Below are 23,465 nucleotides of genomic sequence, written 5' to 3'. Positions count from 1 at the left end.
AAAAACAGAATAACTGGAATATGACCAAAGTATTAAATGAAATAAAAAATTATTATATAAACAAAATGTAGCTCATTGACTGAAAAAAAAATTGTTCCATAGCATGTACAGAATTATTTCATTTTGATTATATAAGTATATATGCACACACACAGACACAGACACATACAGAAAGGTCAACAACAGCTATCTCTGCTTGGTGAAAATATGACGTCTTTATTATTTCAAGTTTTTGCTTCTCTGTATTTTCTAATTTTCTATCATATGCTTATATCCTATCTGTAATAAATGAGATATTCATGAAATGTGCATAATTTTGAATGGTTTGTGGTCTGTTTTGTTTTGTTCATATTCTCCTATTTTGCCCCACTTGGGAAGTCAGGGTAAGTCCTTTTTATTAGCTTTATTTTACAGATAAAGACATTTAGTCTCAAAGAACATAGGAAAGTCTATAATAGCTCTCCCAAATAAATACCGCACTGCCTCCCTTTGCGGTTGGCTGTCAGGTGGATCAGAGAAATGTAAGAGGAAATTCAATAAATGACAACATTTAGGAAAGCAATTGCACAGAAAATTATGCCACATTTAGGCTGCAACTTTCAGCACAGCCTTTTCAGGAATATATGCTATTTCAGTGCTGAGCTAAGCCCCCTATTTCATTGACCAAGATATTGTTCTTGACAGGAATCTGGAGGAGACTAATTGCTTTAATCATTGAACTCTGACTTCTTAGCTTGTGCCTTAAGGTAAATTAAAGATAATCAAACCTCTTTAGTACCTATCACACAAAGATGTTGCAAACCTTAATGAAAGGGTGCTTGGAGCTTATTTGAGAAAAGAGCTGTTTGAATTCCAGGTATTATTACAAGATTAATATTAATTGTATTTATTCATCCATTCCCTTTCCCTGTTTCTCAAGATCTAGTACAATACCTACCAGACTTGTGGAAGAAAAAATCTTCCTTTGCTGCTCTTATTGGAGTGCAACAGGAAAAGAAGGGAGATCAGTTCTCCCTGCTCCTGCTTTCTTCTGAGAATCTTTGAACTAGGGTCGGTTGACTGCACAAGCATGAATGGTCCCATTACCTGCTCCGGTCTCCCTTGAGACTTGCTTCTGTGGTGTTAAGCATTATTCCTTCTCAGTAGCTTCTTTCATAAAATGGGAAACAGGGCTGGCTTCATGGGTTTGCAACCTGTGAAGTTACACAGGGCCCCATGCTCAGAAGTGTCGTATACTTGGGTTTTAATGCTCTAGAGTTACTATCTTAGAATTCTTAATAAATTTATCTTGGAGCTTGTGCTTTGCATGTGAAGCCTGATGGGACAATGGCACATGCACCCATGGCTTGGAGCTTTGGCTAATGTGTAGTCCCACCTCTTATTACTTGCCTGTCTCCCCTGGAAAATGATTACTCCTCTACATTGACCATATACGAAAACCTTCTCAGACCAGGCACTTTATATACTTTATCCCATTTGATCCCTTTATAGCCTAAGGAGAGAAATACTGTCCTTATTTTACTTGTATAGAAAGAACTAACGATCACTATTTAGCTATAGGAAATTGAGAATCGGGTGGTGGTAGAAGAGAAATTCAAAATGTCTGCATTTTACCCCAAAGCCAGTGGTCTTTCCACAGCAGTACAGATGTTTCATTCAGTCTCTGAGTGCCCAAGTAGTTGCAGGCTGCTTGGGCAGGCACTGTGGTTTTCAGTCCTCTGCGGATTCACTGGACATCTGTGTACAATCACTGGGTCTGGTGTTAGAAGTCCGGACTTCCAGCCTCAAGGCCGGTCCTGAGCTGCCTGGTCACCTTCTTTGGCTCTACCCATGTCCCTCGTAAGCAGCGGGCATTTGATGACCATCCCCCATACTTAATCTACTCTCACGTTTGCACCGCCCACCCTCCTTAGGTACTGTGAGAAGAAGGTTGAGCTAGAAACACACACAAGTTTGGGTAATGTGGGACACAAAAGAAATCTGTACTGTGGGTTAAGAATTTGAGAAATGACAAATTCTCATAATTGCAAAATGTAGGAATTTGTGCTTAGAAATACTGTGGTTGACAGAATAAGAGAGGGCGGTGAAGCAAAGTCCTGTCACATCCATTGACCAGTCATTGACTCCTCACTCTTGTACCAAGTCCCCAAGCGCTGGGTGGAATGGACAAGGATGAGTGGTGGTGTGTTAACACTTAACACTTATAATTGGTGTACTAATTGGTATATGTTTGAAGAAATAGTCCTCCTCCCTCTTTAGTGCTTCTGCCACTATAATTACCATATTTCCTTTGTCAAGCTTGAGTGGAAATTGGATCCCTTTTTCCCTCTTCAGGTAGGAGAAATGTGATATATCCTCTTATAGTCATTTTGCATATCAGCTGATTCAAAGGGTGAGCAGGAAGTTGCTCACTCAACACCATCCTGGGGGCTGCCTGCTTTTCGTTACAGAGAACCACCGGTTGTGGTGTGGAGACACCAAGCTGGTAAAACCTGAGCAGCTGCAAAGTGGCAGGGCTTTCTCTTCTATTAGGGCTGGAGAATGAGGAAGGAAGTGTTCTGTCTCTTCAGGAAGGATTTCCTTGGAAGATGTGCTCTTTTGGAAAGAAACAGGAGGCAGGGGGTATTAGAAGCACAAGAGAGTAAGTGAGGGGATTCTTTGCATGAAGGCGCCATTGCAAAATTGAGAAGGAAGAAAGGAGGGAAGGTACGTGCCAGTCTGGCTTGAAATGAGTTTTTCTAAGAATGCCTCAATTCTTGTCTGCACATTTTTGAGGCGTGTGAAAAAAAAAAAATGGAGGAAGTTACCTCCAGTGGTTTTGTGGTTTTTTAAGTATGACATACAGGATATTGAATTTTAACCCGTTTATCTGAAATGTAGACATATTTGAAGGTAAACAAAGCACCTATTCTTTGAAATGTGCCTGGGTGGCCAATTGATTCCATACGCTTGTAATCAGTCTTCTGTTTATTCTCTTTTCTGCTTCAGGAATCTGAATGCCACACACATAAACTTATTCATATAATCATAAAAAGCTATGTGATCTTGATAGGATTTCTATATAACTGTATTTTTAAAATATGCTCTAAATCTGACAGGGATTTGTGTAGTCTTTTTTCCTTGTACTGGAATGCCATACAAGTTATTTAATTTCACTTATGTGCTCGTGTTCCAGAAACCTTGGTAGAGTTAATGATGATTGTTCCCCTCAAAAACAATCATGTATGAGGGAGAGACTGTTTTTGACTGTCTGCAGCATCTTTAATTCTTCCAGCATTTATAAAATCAATTCAGTGTTTACTAACACTGAGTTCTCAAGTCAATAATTTGAAGTATTTGTTTGGGCCCATAAACTTGGGGGTATGAAATGGCACATTGCGGACACGTATCATTAGCTTTAATTAGCCAGCAGAAATGTGCTTTCGAAAACGATATTTTTTTTTCACATGGGCCACTGAAAAAGTTATCCAGAAAGTCTAGATTCCAAAAGTGACAATTCAGAGCCCCCTGGCTTTAATCAAAATGAAAATCTGCAGCGTTCACATCTGGCTCCACCAGAAAGTCCGGTTCAGAATTTCCCTGTGACCCTGGCACTCCCAGAAGAGAAGTTTTAGCTTTGTTCAGTATAACAAGGGCTGCAGGAGTCCCAGGCCAGTAAACGTGTTCATGTAAAACCCCACACAGTTTCTCTCAGACTGAAGTCTTATCAGGGAGACGTCATTTTGCGTCTCATTAAGAATGGGTTCAGGAGAGGGAAGGCATAGCCCACGTCTCGAACTCGCGTGGGTCAGTTTTGTTACATTCAAAGGTTTCCCAGCTATAACACATTCCCTGAAATGAATGACTGCGTAGCCTTCGGGCGCGTTTGTCAAACGTTCTTTTGACAAACGTCTGTTTCCTTTAAAAGAAAAGCAAAATGAGAAAACGCTTTCTTCACTTCTCCTCTCGACTTGCAAACACTCAGAAATGACATCACGGGCCCAAGAGCCCCGGGATGACTAAGGCAGAGAGCTCTAGCAGGAGAGATCTCCAGGCTTCTGCCTTTAGTTTTAGGGCACATTTATGCAGATGAGTTTTTGAGAGAAGCTTTCCCCGCCTCCTTCCTCCGAGGAAGTTTCTTGGTAGATCACTGACAACTCATCTAGGCTGTGGGGGTTGAAAACTTGGCACCAGCCATCCCAGGCGGAGCACCGCGGTGATTTGCTCGCGTGGTGGAGAGAGCTGGAAGGAAGGAATCCGCGGCGCTGATAATGAAGGAGCACAGTGGCACCTTCAGTAGTTCAGTGATCAGCAGTGGCAGCAGCGACTCGGCTATGGACAGCTTGCAGCCGCTGCAGCCTGACTACATGTCTGTGTGTTTGTTTGCAGAAGAGTCTTATCAAAAATTAGCAATGGAAACGCTGGAGGAATTAGACTGGTGTTTGGACCAGCTGGAGACCATACAGACCTACCGCTCTGTCAGTGAGATGGCTTCTAACAAGGTAAGAGAGGAGAACCGTTTTATTCATTTAAGTGGGACTGTGCCGGGAGCTGCCTCTGTCTGCAGCAGCGGTGCCTCAGGGAATGCGACCATGGGAGATGTCTGTTGCTTTCTCTCAGATAATTCTGTTCCGAGGTGCCACACTGCTGTGGCTTGATGCTACAGCGAAAGTTTAGAATCCAGACTAAGCTTTGAATTCAGAGAAACCAAACTTCTTTTTTAATGGTGTGCTTCAGACTAATGGTTAAGGTGAGAGGTGTTTATAAAGCTTCCAGATCATTGCACAAATTAAAATGCTTTTTTAAAAAACACAGTTTTAGGAAGCTAAAATCTGAACGAATCGATATGGAAATATTTAAAGCATGTTGCATTGCAGTGAGACGTTACAGATGTATTTACTTAGATGTTTTGAACAACAAAGTGACCTGTGTATATCAATGGGAAAGAATGGTTTGTCCTGCAGATGGATGAATTCCTTTCGAGAAGGACATTCTGAGATTTTCTGACATTTCTTTTTGTGCTGCTGGCATGATTTAAGTAAAAAAAAAATATTTTAAAGAAAAATACTTTGTGTCCAAAAGAAAGTTTTTTTTTTTTTTAAGTTTTATCAAAGTGGAATAATTAGAAATTAAGTTCCATGCGCACTGCAAAGAAATGGCTTTGTTTACAATCTCCAGACAAAACTTAGGGCTGAAGAACTTTCATTATCTATCATTATATCATTTGTTTAATTAACACCTGAATTTAGAATGCTAATTTATGCAGTGAGAATTGTTGATTTTTTCTGTTTTTTTCCATAGAGAATGTTAACTTTATATATAAAGTTTATGTATGTATATTGTGTGTGTGTGTGTGTGTGTTAGTAGAAGTCTTAAGTTAGCACTGTAGCCTTTCTAAGTGTAAGTTTTCGGTCTCCAGTCATTCTAGCCTAAGGTGTTATCTTATGTTTCTGAGGCTGGGAGGAGATTTTACTCCACACCTGTCAGCATGCCCTTTCCAGCTCTAGGTTTGCTAGTGGATGTGCGCCCTCCTCCTTCTTTCCTGGGGTTAAAAGTATCACTTTCCAACCAAGGCTTGCTGGCTCATCCTTAAGAGTTCCTGAAGTGGGGAAGGGATTCTTCTCACTCAGGAACTCTTCATTGTATAGTTGATAAAAGAGAAAAATAATTCCCTTTCTGAAATTTGAGTTCAGAATTCAAGCTGAAAACAAAACAAAACAAAACAAAAACAGGAAAAGGACGCATTTGAGATTTAACCACGTGCTGACTTTTTCGTGAAGTTCTCAGTTGAAGGCCACATTCACGGATTTTCCAGGCTATTGTAAGGTCCTACCAACTGTTTCCCCACAGGAGGGCTTCACTACGGAACTTCTCTAAAATGCACTGGGCTCCATGTAGGAGAATTTTCACATGCGTTTTTAAAAAAGCCTGCTTTGAGCATGAACAGATCCTCTGTTCTCTGTGCTTGGTGAAAACGGATGCCCGTGCAGGATGCAGATGCACTATTTGAGTGTAGTTTCCTAGCAGGTCTCACCATAGAAGATGTGATGAGCTTTTTTCTGGAGTCACTAAGGTAAAGTAAGTAGGCAGTTAGCTCCAGGAGGAGAGGGGGAAAAACAGTGAGAAACTGCAAGTTACCATTATTTTTCAGTTTGACTGTTGATGACATTCTAACCAGTTTTGCTTCTGGAGCACTGAAATTAGACATTGTCTGCGTAGCTTGCAATTTTATTAAAAATGATTTCAGTATAGTTGTAAATAAGGCTCTGAGGTCGGGGCTGTGCAAGTCCTGGTGAGAATTCTGATCACTTCAGGTTTCCGCTCCTCTTTTACGGTGTGGTGTGCAGGAAGCAATGAGAGCTGAATAGAGCCAACCCTAGAGAAAGAGCTAGACCTTAATGCTGGCACAATTAGCTACAGTAGGAGGCCTGTAGCCTCACCTATTTACTCGGTCTGCAGTGGAAGGGTAATAGGGCAAAGCAGTTACCCAGTGGATGAATCATGACCAATTGACAGCTGAGGTCAATTTCAGTTTTTTTCAAAGATCTGTTTTACATAGCTACATTTTTCTCCTCCTGTCTTTCTTTTTAAGTCTTGATTGTCCAAAAATCATTGCAAGTAAAGCTAAAGCATGACTTAAACCATGGCACATAAAGTGCAACGAGAATTTTTATGTGTGTGGCCACCCAGATAACTCGTTCTAAACCCATTTTGAAGGAACTGAATTATCTCTGGTAAAAGCAAAATTCCACCTTCAGTTTTCAGTGTTGCTGGAATTATTGAGCTTTCCATCCATCTTGCTGTTGAAAAATACAATCATAATCCTTATGTAGTCTTACCTGGTCATCTCTTACTTATCCTCACTGAACAAAGAAGCAACAGAAAACTCTCTGAGTTAAAGACATGGCAGTAAGTGTGAAAATGTTGAATAGAGGGATTATGTGAAGAACGAGGGCTTTGAGGTCAGAAAAGTTTAGTGCAAATCCTGGCCCCACCATTTACTAGCTATTTGGCCTTGGCTCACATATTTAACCTCTTAGGACTCCATTTCCTCAACTGTATAAGAAGGATAAAGGTGGTACCTACCTCCTGAGGTTGGTATGAAAATGAATGAGATAATGCACGTAAAGCACTCGGCAAGGTTGCTGGTGTGTGCTAAAAGTGCAATAAATGATAACCTATTAAAAGTGTGCACTACAGTTTTGCAACAAACATATGTTCCTAGTACTGTTTCAGCTAAATGGAGTGCCAGCTTTGCTTGTGACCCCTGCCTGTACTTACTTAAAAGTAGTGGTAGGAGAGCCAGTGTTACACCTTTGGAGTATTTGGGAATTACAGATACGTGAGTCTATGTACCACTAGTAGAGAGTTGACTATGTCTAGAGGATTGAAAGGAACAAGCTGTCTTTCGTATTTTATTGGGTAGTGTTTTCTTCTTTGTTTTGTTCTGTTTCTTTACGAACCCTTTTATATTTTGAAGAAAACTGATTGTGGCTTAAAGATTGTAACCGTCTTCCCCAGCTGTACTTCAGCACCCAGGGAAGTCTTCCCCTTAGCCCCGTTTCCCTAGACTCGTCTTTTAATGCTGGCCACAGCCCAAGTGGAATCCCAGAACCAGAGAAGGATGCACTCAGGTGGGTTAGTACGGTAGATTGTTTTCCACCAGGAATTATAACAAGATGAAATAAATACAGCAGGAATTTTTTGAGGCAAAGCCATTCTTTTTCACCATGAAAACGCTGTCTAGGGAAACTTCTTTCCACAGCTCAAGCTCAGTTGGACATGATGGAGCTGTTTTGCTTAACAACAGATTCCGTTCTTAGACTTGCTCATTGATTTTTGTGCTTCAACTTTTATCGCCTCCTGAATTAGAAGAATTGTCTTACACTTCAGTGAAATGCATCAGAGCATGAGGCCCTCGGTGGCAAAATAGTCAGATGTTTTGAAAACAGGATGCTTTGGCTCTGCATTATTAAAAGAGGAACGGAAAGAGAAACAGTATAGAGAGGAAGAAAGCAAATGGCCTCAGCAGGATCTCCAGCCCCACAACGGCATAAACAGTGACCTATCTTCCTGACCTTTCACTGTGGCTCAGTTCCTGACCTCCTGTCACCAAAGCCGACCGACGTCATTGGAGGAGGATAGGAGGAATGGCGCAGCTGCTGTGAGGGTGACTAGAATTTCCTGTCTCCTTCCTGACAGACGCAGTCAGAAAAGTACAGAGTTGCAACAACAGTGGCTGAGGGAGGACCCACGCAGCACAATCCCAGTGAGGCGGGGTTGAGGCTGGGGAGGGAGGGGCAGGTTCCTTCCCCTGGTTCTGAGAAACATGGTCTCTTCACTAGAACTTTCAGGTTGAAAAATGCCAAAGGGGTCATTTGTACCCAGCGTGTTGTATATTTTTCAAAAGATGAACACACTGTGGTGTTTAGTAAAGAGCTAGGTTTAAGCAGTTAGTCTCTGTGCTAGCGTCCCCTCATGCCCTTTTTGGTCTCTACTAGCTGTGCACTGGGGCTGTTTTGTATGTCCTAGAAAGATTTGGGTCTTATCGGTAGAAAGGGATGTTCTATTGTTGCAAAGAGCAACCAAGTGAAGCATTAGGATCTGGGATTTAGGAAAGATTTGCTAATGAAACCTTTACAATAGGAATAGGAGATAGGTGGGCCTTTTCTTCTTATGGCTACATGAAGCCAGCCGCACATCACCACCACATGGCTACTCAGCTTTATTTTTCCAATTCTTCAAGTGCAGCAGTGCTGAAGTACTGAATGTAAAGACAGCTAATTGTCTGTGCTCTTGGGTCAGAGAGAAGAAATTCATGCAGTTCTCCCTGCCTGGGGCCACCCCTGACCCTGGCTGCGGGGCAGAGATATGTGATCATGGCAGACCAATAACCCTAACCATGGGTGAGCCATTTTTGAGCTAACTGAAGGAGCAATAACTATGGGAAATCTTGAAAAGAGCATAACTGGAAGAAATAAATCTTATGGACAGATGGGTTCACCTTAGAACTCTGCCTGGAAAACGTTAGGTAGGTGGCCAGTTGAAGGGGATGAATGCCACGTTTGCACACAATTAAATGCTATGATTAGAGCAGTGCCACCATTAGGGCAAGAGGGCCAGTCGGGCCTTCCCCCAGCTGCACTCCCTCCCAGCAGGCGGCAAAGCATCTACGGACCAAGAGAGCAGCTGTGTTACTCTCTAGACCGTACTTGGCATTCACGTTCTCCGCCCAAATGGCTTTGAATCCACATCCAGGGTCTTCTGCATCTCATCCCTGGATATCCTGCACAAGTGCACACCTTGAGGCCCAAGTGCTAACCAAAAGGAGTAATCTGAGGTGGGGGGAGAGTTGTGTGGGAGGAGCTTGGACATGCAGACTGTGGTAGAGAGTGTTCACAGGCCTGCACAGGAGGTCCCTCGCTGAGCCAAGACTTGGCGAAAAAGGGAAGGCAGGGCATGATCCAGGGGCTAGTTCCCCAACCTTACACCTCCAATTCCAAGGATGTCAAGAAGTCTACATTCAATCTGGACTTCCAATCTCTTATGAAAGTATGTATGTCATGGTAGGAGGCTAGAGGTAGCTAGATTTCTAACTTTATATACCTAGATTTATGGTAGGTGGCACCACAAATGTTAGATGTGACCCTGGATTAGAAGGCAGAATAGAGTAAAAATCAGCTGTGACAGCAGGTAGGGACTCTTGTTTTCTGGTCCAGTATTTCTCTTTACTGCTCAAATTTATTTAGATCAAAATACAGAGGCATCAGTGTAAAGTGAGAAGATCCTGGGAACAAGTAGGTGTTTGTATTCTAGCTCTACGTTTATTTAGGAGTGTATCTTGTCCAATTAAATAATTTTGAATCTTTGTATTTTCCTATCTACAAAACAAAAGGATTAGAGAAGACCATCTGCATGATCTTATATTTATTGATAGAAGAATAATAAGAAATTAAGTGTATAGTGTGTATGCAAGCATCATGCTAATGACCTACATTCCGTCCATCCTGTTCACAACAACCCTTTGACTTAAGTACCATTATTAGCCTCATTTTACAAATGAGTAAAGTGAGGCTTAGACATTTGAAAGAACTGGTCCAGGGTAAATAGGAGAACTGGGATTCAAATGGGACAGATAAGTATAGAGACAAGTTGTGGGATATTTACTATCTTCTAAGGAAACCTTGTAGTGGTTACTGAGAGGTCTTATTCCTAACTCTGGCCATCATTGGTTAGGTCTGGTTCAAAATTCTAATCTGGAACTACCATATTCTGAATCTCTAGGCTAGCCGTTAGTCACCCCAGGTTTAGGCTTCCTGGTTGTGGAACAATGTCTATTAACACAGATGAGGGGAAAGAATAACCATAGACATAGAAAATGGTTGTAAAGCACTTGCTAAAATGTAAATAATGTTAAATTAATCCCCCGCCTTTAGTAGATCAGTTTACTCAACTCAAGATGTATTTGTTTCCCCAAATTCTCTAGCACAGCCCAAGGTAAATTAGCAAAGCTTTGTTTAAAGGACTTTAGTTTGTTCCCAAATTATTTCCCCACTGAACCCACTGTAAAATAGGAGAGAAGTTATTCTTATTTTTTAATTTTATTATCATTCAAATGACAATCCACCATATACTTTTGTCTTTAGAATGTACACAACATGACCATTAAACTGAGAAGTAATACTTCAGTAGCAGGAACCAGTATAGGAAAATTTCCTAGAAATAATATGTGGACTGATTTCCTTGGACTTTGTCTTCAAATAAAAATGAAAGAGAAGATTAAGCTGTTTATTCTTTGTCTAGCATTATAAGAGTTACTCTATGAGTAACTGTGGAGTTTTATCATTGAGAGTAATTTAGTATTCCAAGTTCTAGTCTTATCAAAACCTGTCGAACCAAAGTTTTGAAAGTTATTTGGGCTTTGTAATAAATTAGATTAGTAATTTATCTCGCTTAATGTAAATATATCTACACTGATATTGACAGAGCTGTTTTCTTCCCTGAGTTCTAATACATTTAGCTGGATCATTCTGCTAACTCACTTGAAAGATCCCAAGTGAGCAAATCCCTAAAAAGCAGAAACTTTTTAAGTGAGAGAGAGAACTTACTTTTGATCTTTGCACCTCTGGCCAGCTGATAAGCGAGCATTATATTCTCAACATCTGATAAATAAGTCATTTAAGGGGAAACCCCGTTGCCCACATGGAAACAATCACATAAGCATGTCTTTAGTGTGAAATTTAAACGTGGACCAGTTTTGAAAAATAGCATTACAATATGCTAATGGGATAAAGGTTTGGTTTTCGTTTTTAATTTTTTTTGTCTTTTTCTTTTTCCCTAAAATGTGTCCAAATTTAAAAGGCACCTAAATTCTACATTGTTGTTATCTATGAAAGAAAAGGCAAAGGCAGCTCTTGCCCTTGCAGTATTCTAAAACATCTGACTTCTGAGTAAAATTGTGCCTGAGCAAGTGAAGGTGGCTCAATTATCTGAAAGTGGGAACTTACTAAGCCAGATACCAGGGTAACGGTGCCACATTTGATGGATTTCACACTCTTGAAGGCACTGCACCCATTGTCCCTGTGCTTCCCTGCACATCCTTGCACTTCAGCATTTTTCAGGAACCTGCCAGCCCCTCTCCGGCTTGCCCGCTTGTACGTGATGTTTCCCTGCACTGTGCCAAATTGTTTAGTCTCTTGGATATTTGACTGTAACTTCCTTTGTTTGATTTACTTTAAAGTAGCCAAGTGCTTCCACAAAGAAAGAACTGTCCAGTTATTTAGAAATGAAGAAGACAAACTCCTGGGTTGTGTTTATTTATTTATTTATTTTTGTTGTTGTTTTTGGTTGTTTTTTTTTATTTTGGTATCCTTTGCAATTTTTTTTTGCTTGTTTCTGTTTTGGGAAGTGCCTGGAAGTCTTTTTCTCTTTGAGATATGCCTGATAGTCTTTTTGTTTTTATGGTGGTAGAGTTTAAAAGCTATAAGTCATGCAGTTCTGCTCATCGGTCACAATGTGTTTTCTTCTGCCAATTATTCACAATTTAAAAATGTACCACTTTTGAAAACTGAAGCTCTCAGAGATAGAAATTTAGGGACTTTATTGAAATAAAATCCACCATGATGGCATGGGCAATTGTCTCTTCATCTTTCTTAGCTATTTAAAATATGGTAATTTTTTAAATGATCATAAAAAGCCTTCCATGGCCAAGTTGCCCTCACTCTTTGCTGTTGACAAAGCGGCATGTTATAACCTTTGGCAACAGCTAGAAATGAAATTTGGATGCAGATGTCAGGAAGTAAAAATGCTTAAACGAATTTAAAAAAATTTAAGTTTAGGAATTCTGTTCACCTGAACTGTTGGCATTGATTTCCAAAAAGAAAATTGTTACTAGCTATTTTGAAAATAAAACTATAAGCAGAGAGCGATGCAATGGTGGCTCCGTGGCAGAATTCTTGCTTGCCACACCAGAGACCCGGGTTCAATTCCCAGATACTGCCCATGCCAAAAAAGGAAAACTGTAAAGAGAGAAATGAGAAATGGTCATTAAATGAAGATATCTTTCCATATCAACTATATAGGCTGTGCTAAAGGTAACCCCAAGGACTTCGTGAAATAGAATGCACAATCTCAATGAAAGGTAATATTATCAGGACATGACTTCCCCAGAGCCATGTGGTCAATGAGTGGGAGCCTAAGGTAATAAAACAGAAGTCTGATTACAAACACAGCTGTGGTCGTCTTCAGACACGCCCTCTTTAGTTTGCACTGATTTGTAACCTTTTTGCTGGCCATTTATCTTTCTTGAGTAAAAGCTATACGTGGTTATCTTAGTCATTTCAAGTAAAAAGAACCAATTTAGTATACCTGAAAATTTGGTGATCAAAATCTAGCAGGAAATAGTTGAAGTGGGTGACTTCAAATGCCCAGCATTGGTTGCTTTTCTTCACTTTTTGCTGTCTGGGTTTCTGAATATATATAAATAAAACTTTGGAAAGTACAGAAAACTAGAGAGAAGAAAAAAGATCACAAAGGCAATCAGGGTTAACCTTTTCATCCTCATAACTGAGGTGAGACTCTAGCCATAATTTATTTCCACCTTTTTTTCAGTTAACATCTATTTCTTCGTGTGATTAATTCTCATTATAAATATTAGTTATAGCTGAATTTTATTCAGTTTGTAAATATGCTATTAGTAGCTTATCTGATTTACATTTAATGCTTTCAGTTTTCATTATTATAACTTTTCCTATCTCTGATTATTTTCTTAGGTTAGATTTCCACAAGTGGAATTAGTGGGTTCACGGGCACAAACAAATTTAAGATTTTTGATATTTGTTTGTTTTTCTACTAATCCTAATGAAAGCTTAAGCAGTCAAAACTGTTGCTGATATAGCTACCCTCAACTTCTTTTCTCTTTCTTCCTTTCCTTTCTCTGAAACTGAAGATGCTAAATTGGAAAGTTTTACCAGTGGGTGAAAAAGAGCCAATCCTTATAATTCTCTCTGGTAATTAGCAGAGCTTTTAGTTTGGAAAGTTGAAATCAAGATGATGAACTCAGTCTGGCTCTCTCCCTACACGCTAGAATGGCCCGATTTATGTGGCGCTCCCATAACTCAAATACAATTTCTTGCGGTTGAATTACTAATATCCTACTGGAGTTAAGTTCAGTGATGTTTACAACTACACATTAAGAAACAATATAAATGTAATTAATGCCTTGTAAACATTTTACAGCATGTAGAGATAAAATATTTTATGTGTTAAGGTAACTGAAAATGAATTTCGGTGTTTGCAGACCTCTGAATTAAGTAAATGCTGCAAATATTTTGCCATTAAATTGTTGATAAATTCTGAACTATTAGTCTAATTACTTAAGACTAAGAGATGAGGTAAAAATAAAAAGAAATGATTCAGAGAGAGAATTGATCATATTGGTGTAATATTTATTGATTTTATCCAAAGATACTTGATAGTCTAACTATGAAAGGACCTGACAGAGATGAAAAACAACAGACTAAAATTACAGTAGCTCCTGTGTACTGTAACAATAGGATTCCAACTTCTTCTCTACCCTTGGTATCAAAAGAGCTATTGAAACTGTGACTAAGGAATATCAGTAAGTGTCTTAGTATCACTTAAAACTGAAGAAGTACAGCTCTTTATCCCTCTCTTGCATTCCACTGCCTAGAAAACCTTCCCTTGGCTCAAGCACATCATCAGATGCTATTATGAACCTACTCCAGGTATTACAAACTTCTTGGCTTTCTAGTTTGAAATGCTGCCTTAGCTACTCTAGCTTTGATCAGATTTTCATAAAGTATCCTTTTACCCACCTCACTGGTTGCATCTTAGTTATCCGGGGCTTTCCTTATCTCTGCTCCAGACTCCAAGTTCTCAAAGTCTGAAATCATGTCTTCAATTTTTGAGATTCCAAATTTACTTGTTATTGTTTGCTGTTAAAGAGTATCAATATGGTCTAGCTCAATTTCTGTTCAACCACAAGGAGGAAATTAAAAAGCAAATGAAATTGTTTTCAGTTGACAGAGCTGATTTTTGGCTAATTTTAATCGTTAAAGATAATTATTTAATTAAATTATTTAAAGATAATTATTTAATTTTAATTATTAAAGAACTGTCTGCAGTTCTACTTGATTTGGCCATTAAAAAGTATTGTTTTACGTGAGGACTTTTGATATATTATCCTGCTTTTGACCAAAGCCAGGAGTGCAAATGACTTCACAGGTGGGCACAGCATGATTTTGAAAATGGGAATTGTTTTTTCAAAGCCTTTTTCAAAAATTTTTAATTCAGGGAAGATCTTTAGACTGTCCAGTGATAAAGCACATTTTCAGCACATTTTGAATTTGCCTTTGACAGTGAGAAGCCAGGCAGCTTCTGATAGGTCACTGATGAACTCTTACTCCCACTCATAGCCCAAGAAGGGTCAATTTAACCAGCCAGATGCTACCCATTGACCAAGCTTAGGGCACAAGCTTGCAACCCTATCTGTGTATCGCCACTGCTGACTCCTTTCTGCAATTGAATCAGAATGATTTAGGTAAAATCTGTTATCTGTTCTTTTCTGCTGTAACAAGTATGTTTTTCTTGGCCAGATCCCCTGCGTTATTTGTGTGCTTGACAGGTTGAGCTGTCACTGACTTCTTCCCTGCTGTATTTAACATACTCAGGATCCAGTTACCCAAAGTTTATTTGCGTCTTTCTTATCCATTGTATGGGAACATCTGTGATAATAGCTCATGAAGACTCACCAGTATTATTTTTAAACATTTTACAATCAGTATAATTTAACTTCAAAGAATTTATTTTATTTTGATTTCTGTTCATTAAAAATGATCTTGTGGGCAGTGCGATGGTGGCTCAGTGGTAGAATTCTCACCTGCCATGCCAGAGGCCTGGGTTCGGTTCCCAGAGCCTGCCCATGAAAAAAATAAATAAGTAAAATAAAATGAATAAATAAATAAGAATAATAATCTTGTACTAATATTCTTCTTGGGTGTGGTTAAGACATTAAGATAAGGTCATTGTCTAAGGTTATCTTATATAGCTAGCATAGGAAAAATTTCAAACTGAGGAAGATCTTATATTGCTTTTCAAAAACGGCTCTTCAGAATTTTGTGAAAAACAAACAAATGCACACATGCACACACAGGCAACAAACAAAAAATATGATTTTGTAAAGTAAAGGAGATATTTTGGGTTAAAATGAGGAAAATAGGAGTTTTTTTTTTCTTAAAAGTAATAAAAAGAGAAAGAAACATTAGTTAGGAAGAGTTTGGGAAAGATGGCTCCTTTTGATCACTTATTTTCAAATCTAACTATAATTCGGGACTGATTTCCCAGGAAGCTTTTCTTGTAGCAGGGGGAACATTAGTTATGGGGCGATATAGGGATTTTAAAGCCTAATTTCTTACTTAAAGATATTTGCTCTCCAAGCTTTCTGAGGTAGTACCAGAATAGACATTAAATCAAGGGTGACTCTCTTAAATGTATAGCTATTTATTATGTTCATTTTCTAGATCCACCATAGGCTCCGATAATGACAAATATCTGAAGAACACTTTCCTACTTACACAGTGCTGTGACCTGCGTTATCCCATGCTTACTTTGAGGAAATATTATTATATTATCACATTTTCAGAAGTGATACCGAGATTTAAGAGAAGTAACTGATTAGTCCAGTCTCTTCAGCTACTAAATGGTGATACTTCCAAACAAATCCTATCCTCTTGGATCCAAGATATTTTAAATCAAATGATTTAAAAATAAAAATGGAAAGGAAATCCATGGGACAGATTATTATATTCCTATTAAACTTGGTTAAGCAGAACATATAATCATAGACTTTCAAATGACTTTTTAAAGATAGAGATCAACCAAATTACCTTCTTAGTTTTCAGGCCTCGATTTAGATGTTACCTCTTTGGAGAGACCTTCTCGAATTACCCTTACTCAGCAGTTTGTTTGTTTTGCAATATGCCATCACAGTTTATGGTTTTCATTATATCATTGAACTGAATTGCACTTATCTTCTCCAGTAGATTGTAAAGTTGTTGGGGATATGGCATGCTCACTATCATAGCTTCAGCATTTAGAAGAGCTCTGGGCATATGCAGGTATTCAGTAAATACTTGTTGAGTCAACTGAGTGAGGCTCACCGAATTAATCTAATCAGTCCAGGGCCAAATATGTTGTTAGTGGCAAATCCATTAGAACCCAGGTATTCTGTTTCCTGTCGTGTTGCGTTCAGCCACATGGAGGAGCTTGCCATGCTTAACTCTATTGGGAATAGTTTTTCCCAATGTTAGGTGGAGGGAGAAACCCTATCATGTTCACCCTCACTCTTTAAACTTCTCTCAGAGGGAGGAAAAGCTTGCTCCCAAGCTGTCTCCCGCATTCGAAGTCAGAGACCAGAGAATAATCTTGTCAGAGACCAACACACTTTCTTTATGAGCAGAATTGTGAAGTGTCTTTTGATAGCTCTATCACTGGGGTATGTGACTTACCTTGCCCTCAAAAGTTTGCCTCCTATGGACAAGAACCGAAGCCCTTCAGCACTTGGCAATAGCTACTACACCCTTAGCTGGGAGCTTATTTATGAGCACATGTTGTGTCTGTAACTCAGCCACTTGTCATATCTGTTGTGTCTGGAGGATAGCAGCCTAATCATCCTGGCATTGTTTAGTTTTGTTTCTCATTCGTGGCATGTGCTGATACCCCTTCCACCCCTATCCAGCCTCGTATTCAATTAATTTCAGATCAATTTCTATATTGACCTCAACCATGGAAACCTGAGCAAAACACATACTTGGTACAGTTATCCTTCTCTCAGGAAATCTGTGATCATTCATGGTTTTGGTCAATTCATGAAGAATCCTGAAATCTTTTAATTTGAGGAAATTGACTAAGTCAAGGATGTGTGAACTGTTAGCAATATCTGGACACAACCAAATAGGCCTTTTTATGAAATGGCTTTAACCTAGAGCCATTATGAGTTATGGTTTTCATTTGATGTGCTTTATTTATCTTTCTGGCAATTCTGGTTTACACTCCTTAGACTGGTGAATAATTTAAATGTCAACCAGTGAGCCTGCACTTCTGTGAGTAACTCTTGTGTCATGTAATCCACATGACATCTCAGTGTATCATACTTGCAGCAACATATTGTGGGAATTCTGTAGTTAATTATATACGCTGCTGTCAACAATGAGAAGAAAAGAGTTGAGATGCTGTGGAACCAAACAAAACCTCCACCCAAACACAGACTCAAAGTGAAGAAACTACTGCGGGCTCAGATTTACAAATCAGAGACAAAAACCTCTCTTCTGCAAGCAAAAAACCTGTGGAATAAAGAACATCTACCAGGTCTCAGATACTTGCCAACCACTTTACATATGTTATTTTGTTGTTGTTCAAGCCTGGAGATTAGAAATTTGTTGTTAGAAATTTTTCTGAAAACATCATTCAGAAAGTACAAAGTTCCTATGTACACCCCTCTCACACGCACAATTTTCTGTGTTATTAACATTTTGCATTAATGTGATACTCTTGTTACAATTGATGAATCATTTATTATAATTATAACATTAGCCCATCAAGTTTCACTCTTTATGTTGTACAGTTCTATGAGTTCTTTTCCACGTAAATTATATGCAACCTAAAATTTCCCATTTTCTCTTCTTTCAAATATACAATTCAGTGGTAATTTCATTCACAACATGTACCTCCATCATCATCATCTATTGCCAAAATGTTTTCATCACCCTAGATGGAAACTCCACACTAATTAAATATTAACTCCCTAGTCCCTACCCCCACCTGACCCTGATAACATGCATTCTACTTTCTGACCAGGATGCTTTATTTCATAGCGCTGAAGTATATGTGTATTTCATATAAGTGAGATCATACAACACTTGTCCTTTCACATCTGACTTATTTTACTCAACATAATGTCTTCAAACTTCATCCATGTTGCAGTAAATGCATCAGAATGCCATCCTTTTTTAGTGCCAAATAATATTCCATCGTTTATATATGTGTTTGTGTGTGTGTGTGTAGACACACATATGCCACATATTTTTTATCCTTTCTTCCATTACCCCACTATGAACATCAGTGTGCAAATATCTATTAAAATCCCTGCTTTCAAGTCTTTTGGGTATATACCTAAACATGGGATTGCGGGGCCGTATGATAATATTAGTCTTAAATTTCTGAGGAGCCACCAAACTGCTTTCTGTAGTGGTTGCACCATTTTTACATTGCCATCAATTATAAACAAGTGTTCCAATTTCTCCACATCCTCTCCAACACCTTTTATTTTACATTGTTTAATAGCGTCTATCCTAGTGGGTGTGAGATGGAATCTTGTTGTGGGTAATGATGGTGAGCATCGTTTCATATGTTTATCAGCCACTTGTATGTCTTCTTGAATAGGCTTCTTCTATTCAAGTCTTTTGCCCATTTTTAAAATTGGGTCATTTGTCTTTTTATTGTTGAGTTGTAGGGTTTTATAAATTTACAGAATTTACAAAGTAAATTCTGGATATCAAACCCTTATCAGATATTTTGTTTCCAAATATTTTCCCCCATTCTGTAGGTTCTTTTTTTTTTTTTACTTTCATGATAAAGTTCTTTGATACACAAAAGTTTAATTTTGGTGAAGTTCCCATTTATCTATTTTCTTCTTTTGTTGCTCTTGCTTTTGGAGTATGTATGTTTTTTAATGCAATTTTATTGACATGTGGTCACATAGCATAGAAACCATCCAAAGTATGCAATTACTGGTTCACAGTATCATCACATAATTGTGCATAAAACATTTAGAATTTAGAATATTTTCATAATTCCAGAAAAAAGAATAAAAAGAAGCCCTTCTTCTTCTGTATTCCTTATCCCCCATATTATTGTACCATAGTGGTGGTGTGGTACATTTGTCACTGCTGATGAAAGAGTATTAAAATATTACTGTTAACCAATAGCCCATAGTTTGCAATACGTTCATTTTCCCCCATATACTCCTCTATTATTAACTCTTTCTAATAGTGTCATACTTCTGCTCTAGTTCATGAAAGAATTTTTTTATATTTGTAAAGTTAATCACAGACATTGTCCACTATAGGATTCACTGTGCTATGCATTCCCAGGTTTTAACCTCCAACTTTCCTTCTGGTGACACACATGACTCTAAACTTCCCCTTTCCACCACACTCACACACCGTTCAGCCCTGTTAATTATTCTCACCATAACATGCTACCATCACCTCTGTCCATTTCCAAAGGTTCGAGTTGCACATATTAAGCAACCACTCCCCATTCTTTAGACTCATTCTATGTCCTGGTAATCTATAGTCTGTATTTTATGTCTGTGAGTTTACATATTATAATTAGTTCACACCAGTGAGGTCCTAAAATATTTTTCCTTTTGTGTCTAACTTAATTCACTTAATATAATATGCTCAACATGCATCCATGTTGTCGCATGCTTCAGGATTTCATTCCTTCTCACTGCTGAATAATATTCCATTGTATGTATACACCACATTTTATCGATCTATTCATCTGTTGATGACATTTGTATTATTTCCATCTTTTGCAAATTGTGAATAATGCTGCTATGAACATGGGTATGCAAATGTCTGTTCATGGCCCTGCTTTGAGATCTCCTGGCAATGTCCCAATTAGCAGGATTGCCGGGTCCTAGGGCAGCTCTGCACGTAGCTTCCAGAAGAACCGGCGTAGCATCCTCCGCAGCATCTGACCATTTTACATTCCCACCAGTGGTTAACAAGTGTCCCGATTCCTCCACCATCCTCTCTAACACTTGTAGTTGCCTGTTTGTCTGATAGCAGCCATTGTAGTAGGTGTGAGATGATATTGTGGTTTTCGTTTGCCTTTCTCTAATAGTACATACATTATTTTTAATCCCCACATTTTAAAGATGGGAAAAATTTAGCCACCAAGAGGCTCAACAACAGGTCCAGTTTTTCAGACTCAGTTACAATACAAAGTTACAAACTGCAGTTCAATTTCTTTCCGAACTCATTTGGATACTCAGCTGATCTGTACGGTGTTTTCATCATGCCAGGTTTGCTGCTAAAGTCCTTTGTGCTCTTAGGGTCCATTCGTAAGGCAAGCCTGTAATCAGTGCCCCTTCTACTTCATACATGACACATACAGCCGACTTGGAAACTGCTTTCCAAGCCTTCTGCTAACCCAACAAAACCTATATGTCTTTGGGGTGCATTTGTTGTGCAAAGCATCCATCCATGTCTTCTAAATTATGGTAGTAGTTTTGAAAAAAGGAATGCTGAACAAGTATTACTATCCTTTTTGAAAATAAAGGATGAAAGTTCTAAGACTGCTGTTTTCATCCTTTATGGTTTAAAAATGTGTTCAGACTTCCAATGAGTGGCAGGTTCATCTCTAGTTGAAGGTGTATATTCCAGCATAGGGGATATCTAACCACCAGCAGATAACACTATATGTTTTCAGGGATGAAGACTGTAAATCGGTGTAGCCAAGAGCTTTATTTATTCAACAGATCTCAGAGTTGACCTTGAGAATTGCCAGATTACTGGGCTATCCCAACCCTGAGAAACTACAAATCCAGAAGCAGTGATTGTCAAGGCAATTTTTGAAGTAGCTTGTGCTCTATTACCCCAAGTGGTATGTGCAAGTGACTAGCTAAAATCAATATGTTTCATATTAAACACAGTATATACCAAATGGTACTTTTAAAGGGATAGGAGAGTAATCTCAAAAGCTAACTCGGGTGGATTTTTGCAGCTGCAAAAACACAGGAAAGTATAAAAGGCAATATTTCATGTGGGATTTACATGAACCCAGGAGATGTTACAGACTGAAAATAGAAATTGGTTCCCAATGAGAATTGCATCCAATATTTATGGGGTTGTAACAAGAAAGTAGAATGTTTGGGGGCAGATTTTCCTGTTTTGTGTTGCTGTTTTCAAGCAGGCTTAGGAAGGGCCTTAAGCATATGTCTTGTTTTCCGCTGGTCAGGAGAGGATATTGGAGTGAATAGTCCCTGGGTCTGATCCAGGGCAAGATTTCCAATTCTTTAAAGTGTATAAGTTGTAGCACTTCCGACTGTGACTTAGTTTCAAACAAAACTAAGTCATCTGCTTTGGAATCACATTAATATCCTGCTGACCTTAGGACTGACTTTAGAAGCCTGAGGTTAAATATTAGCCATTATGCCTGCCAGAAAAAGTTGTAGAAGGCTTAAATGGAAAAATGAAAAAGTAACTAAGTTATGTACCTTGATTTTCCTCAGTTGCTATAATGATGATTTTTATCCGTTAAAAAAAGTCCTCTGCTATATTTAATTATCAGGCCAGCACCCTAATCACTATTAGTAGCTAAGTTAAATGGGAGGGGTATAATACACAAAATGAAATTGTGAAACTTCAGCAACAGTTACAGATCTTAGTCCATTTCTCACCAGAGGAAAAGCCTCTGTAGAAAAGAGTGGGTTTGAACATTTTAACTTACCTAAAACTATGCAGTCCCTCTAAACTTGACAGATTTTGAAGAATGTATTACTTTGAAATCCAATCCTCTCATATGTGTGGAGAACGTGTGTGGGAAATACAGTATTTGGGACATGCATATTTGGGACAGACTTTTACTAAAAAATTATTTACTATTTATCTAGAATTTGGATATAACTGGGTATCACAAATTTTTACATATAATAATATGTATATAGTTTAAAATATATAGTGTGGATATCAGTCTTTGGGCATAAATATTTTTAGTGTCTTTTGTCTATGTAACTGTGCTACTAAATCAACTTTCAGAGTTAAGGGAATGTTGGTTCATGAGAAATTTCTTTAAACTTCTTATGGGAATAAATGGGTCTAGGAAAGGTCAACTTTTTGTGTTCCATTAATGTAGGCCCTGCTTTCTCTTGAAAAGTTCTCAGAGATTCTAAGAAAAATGGACAGCAGCAAAGGAAATAGAAAAGTAGGAAGAAATGAGGGCTGTTCAAGACAAGTCTCAAGCTGTTAAGTAGTTTTGTTCAAAATTGTTTTGTAAATGTTTTGATTTTTCAGTCCTCTGTAAGGAAGCGCTAATGATTTATCCCTACTTTGCTTTCAAAATAGCACTTGGGGTGGGCCACATGGCTTAGCAGGCAGAGTTCTCACCTGCCATGCGGGAGACCCAGGTTCAATTCCAGGTGCCTGCCCATGCCAAAAAACAAAAAAAAAATAGCGCTTGAGTAGATACTTGTCCCCTAACCAGCAAGTGGAATTGATTTTAATTTTGCTTTATCATAAATCTTAATATTTTGTTGCAGAATTCTGGTAGAAATGTTCTTTCTTTCTTGTTTTTTTAATTACGTCTTATTTATTGTGGGTAATTACAGCATTGGGCAGTTGAAAGAATCATTCAATTTCCATATGTTTAGAAGTGTATCTTTCTGAATTGGTTCATGGACAGTTAGAATAACCTAACTCTGTTCCCTGCTGTACCAGAATTTGTCCAGAAATTAGAATGGCAGAACTTTCTTGATAGGATGTCCCATCATGGAACTGTAGTCTCTGGTTAAGTAGACATTAATAGACAGTGGCATATTATTCCTTTTTTTTTTTTTACCTTGTTACCAATTTAATTCAATTTCATTTGCCTCTGAACTAAGACAAATATATCATTAAAGAAACTAAACATCAAAATTCAAACATTTCAGAGTTTATAGAGAAAGGTAGAAAAAAACAAGAGATGAGATGCACACTGTCAGATTGGAAACATGAAGAACTGTGAAAATTGTAGGCTTGTCACAGGGTTTTAGAGAAAAATGCACAATATCCCTGTTCTATGATTTTATTGTTATTTTTAGCCAGGTTTTGCACAGGAAATTGTAACTGTTAGAAATTAGAGTCCTTAGGTCTTGTAAAATTAAGGATATGAAAGAATCCGTTTTGAAAGTCAGAAGGAAC

The 23,465-nt window shown here is 38.4% G+C and overlaps 1 protein-coding gene across 1 annotated transcript in view; it reads left to right on the top strand.

Annotated features, from left to right (window-relative positions):
- Positions 1-3,924: 3,924 nt before the first annotated feature.
- Positions 3,925-23,465, top strand: part of PDE4B (phosphodiesterase 4B) — a 43,071-nt gene continuing 23,530 nt past the window's right edge. Inside the window, exon 1 of the mRNA XM_077120690.1 lies at positions 3,925-4,481. Coding sequence (XP_076976805.1) covers positions 4,251-4,481 — 231 coding nt within the window. The 5' untranslated portion in view covers positions 3,925-4,250. The remainder of the gene's footprint in view (positions 4,482-23,465) is intronic.

Source organism: Tamandua tetradactyla, chromosome 11 (genome assembly GCF_023851605.1).
Source record: "Tamandua tetradactyla isolate mTamTet1 chromosome 11, mTamTet1.pri, whole genome shotgun sequence".
NCBI lineage: Eukaryota > Metazoa > Chordata > Mammalia > Pilosa > Myrmecophagidae > Tamandua > Tamandua tetradactyla.
The sequence above is the reverse complement of the archived record's forward strand: the minus strand, read 5'-3'. Positions and strand labels throughout refer to the sequence as shown.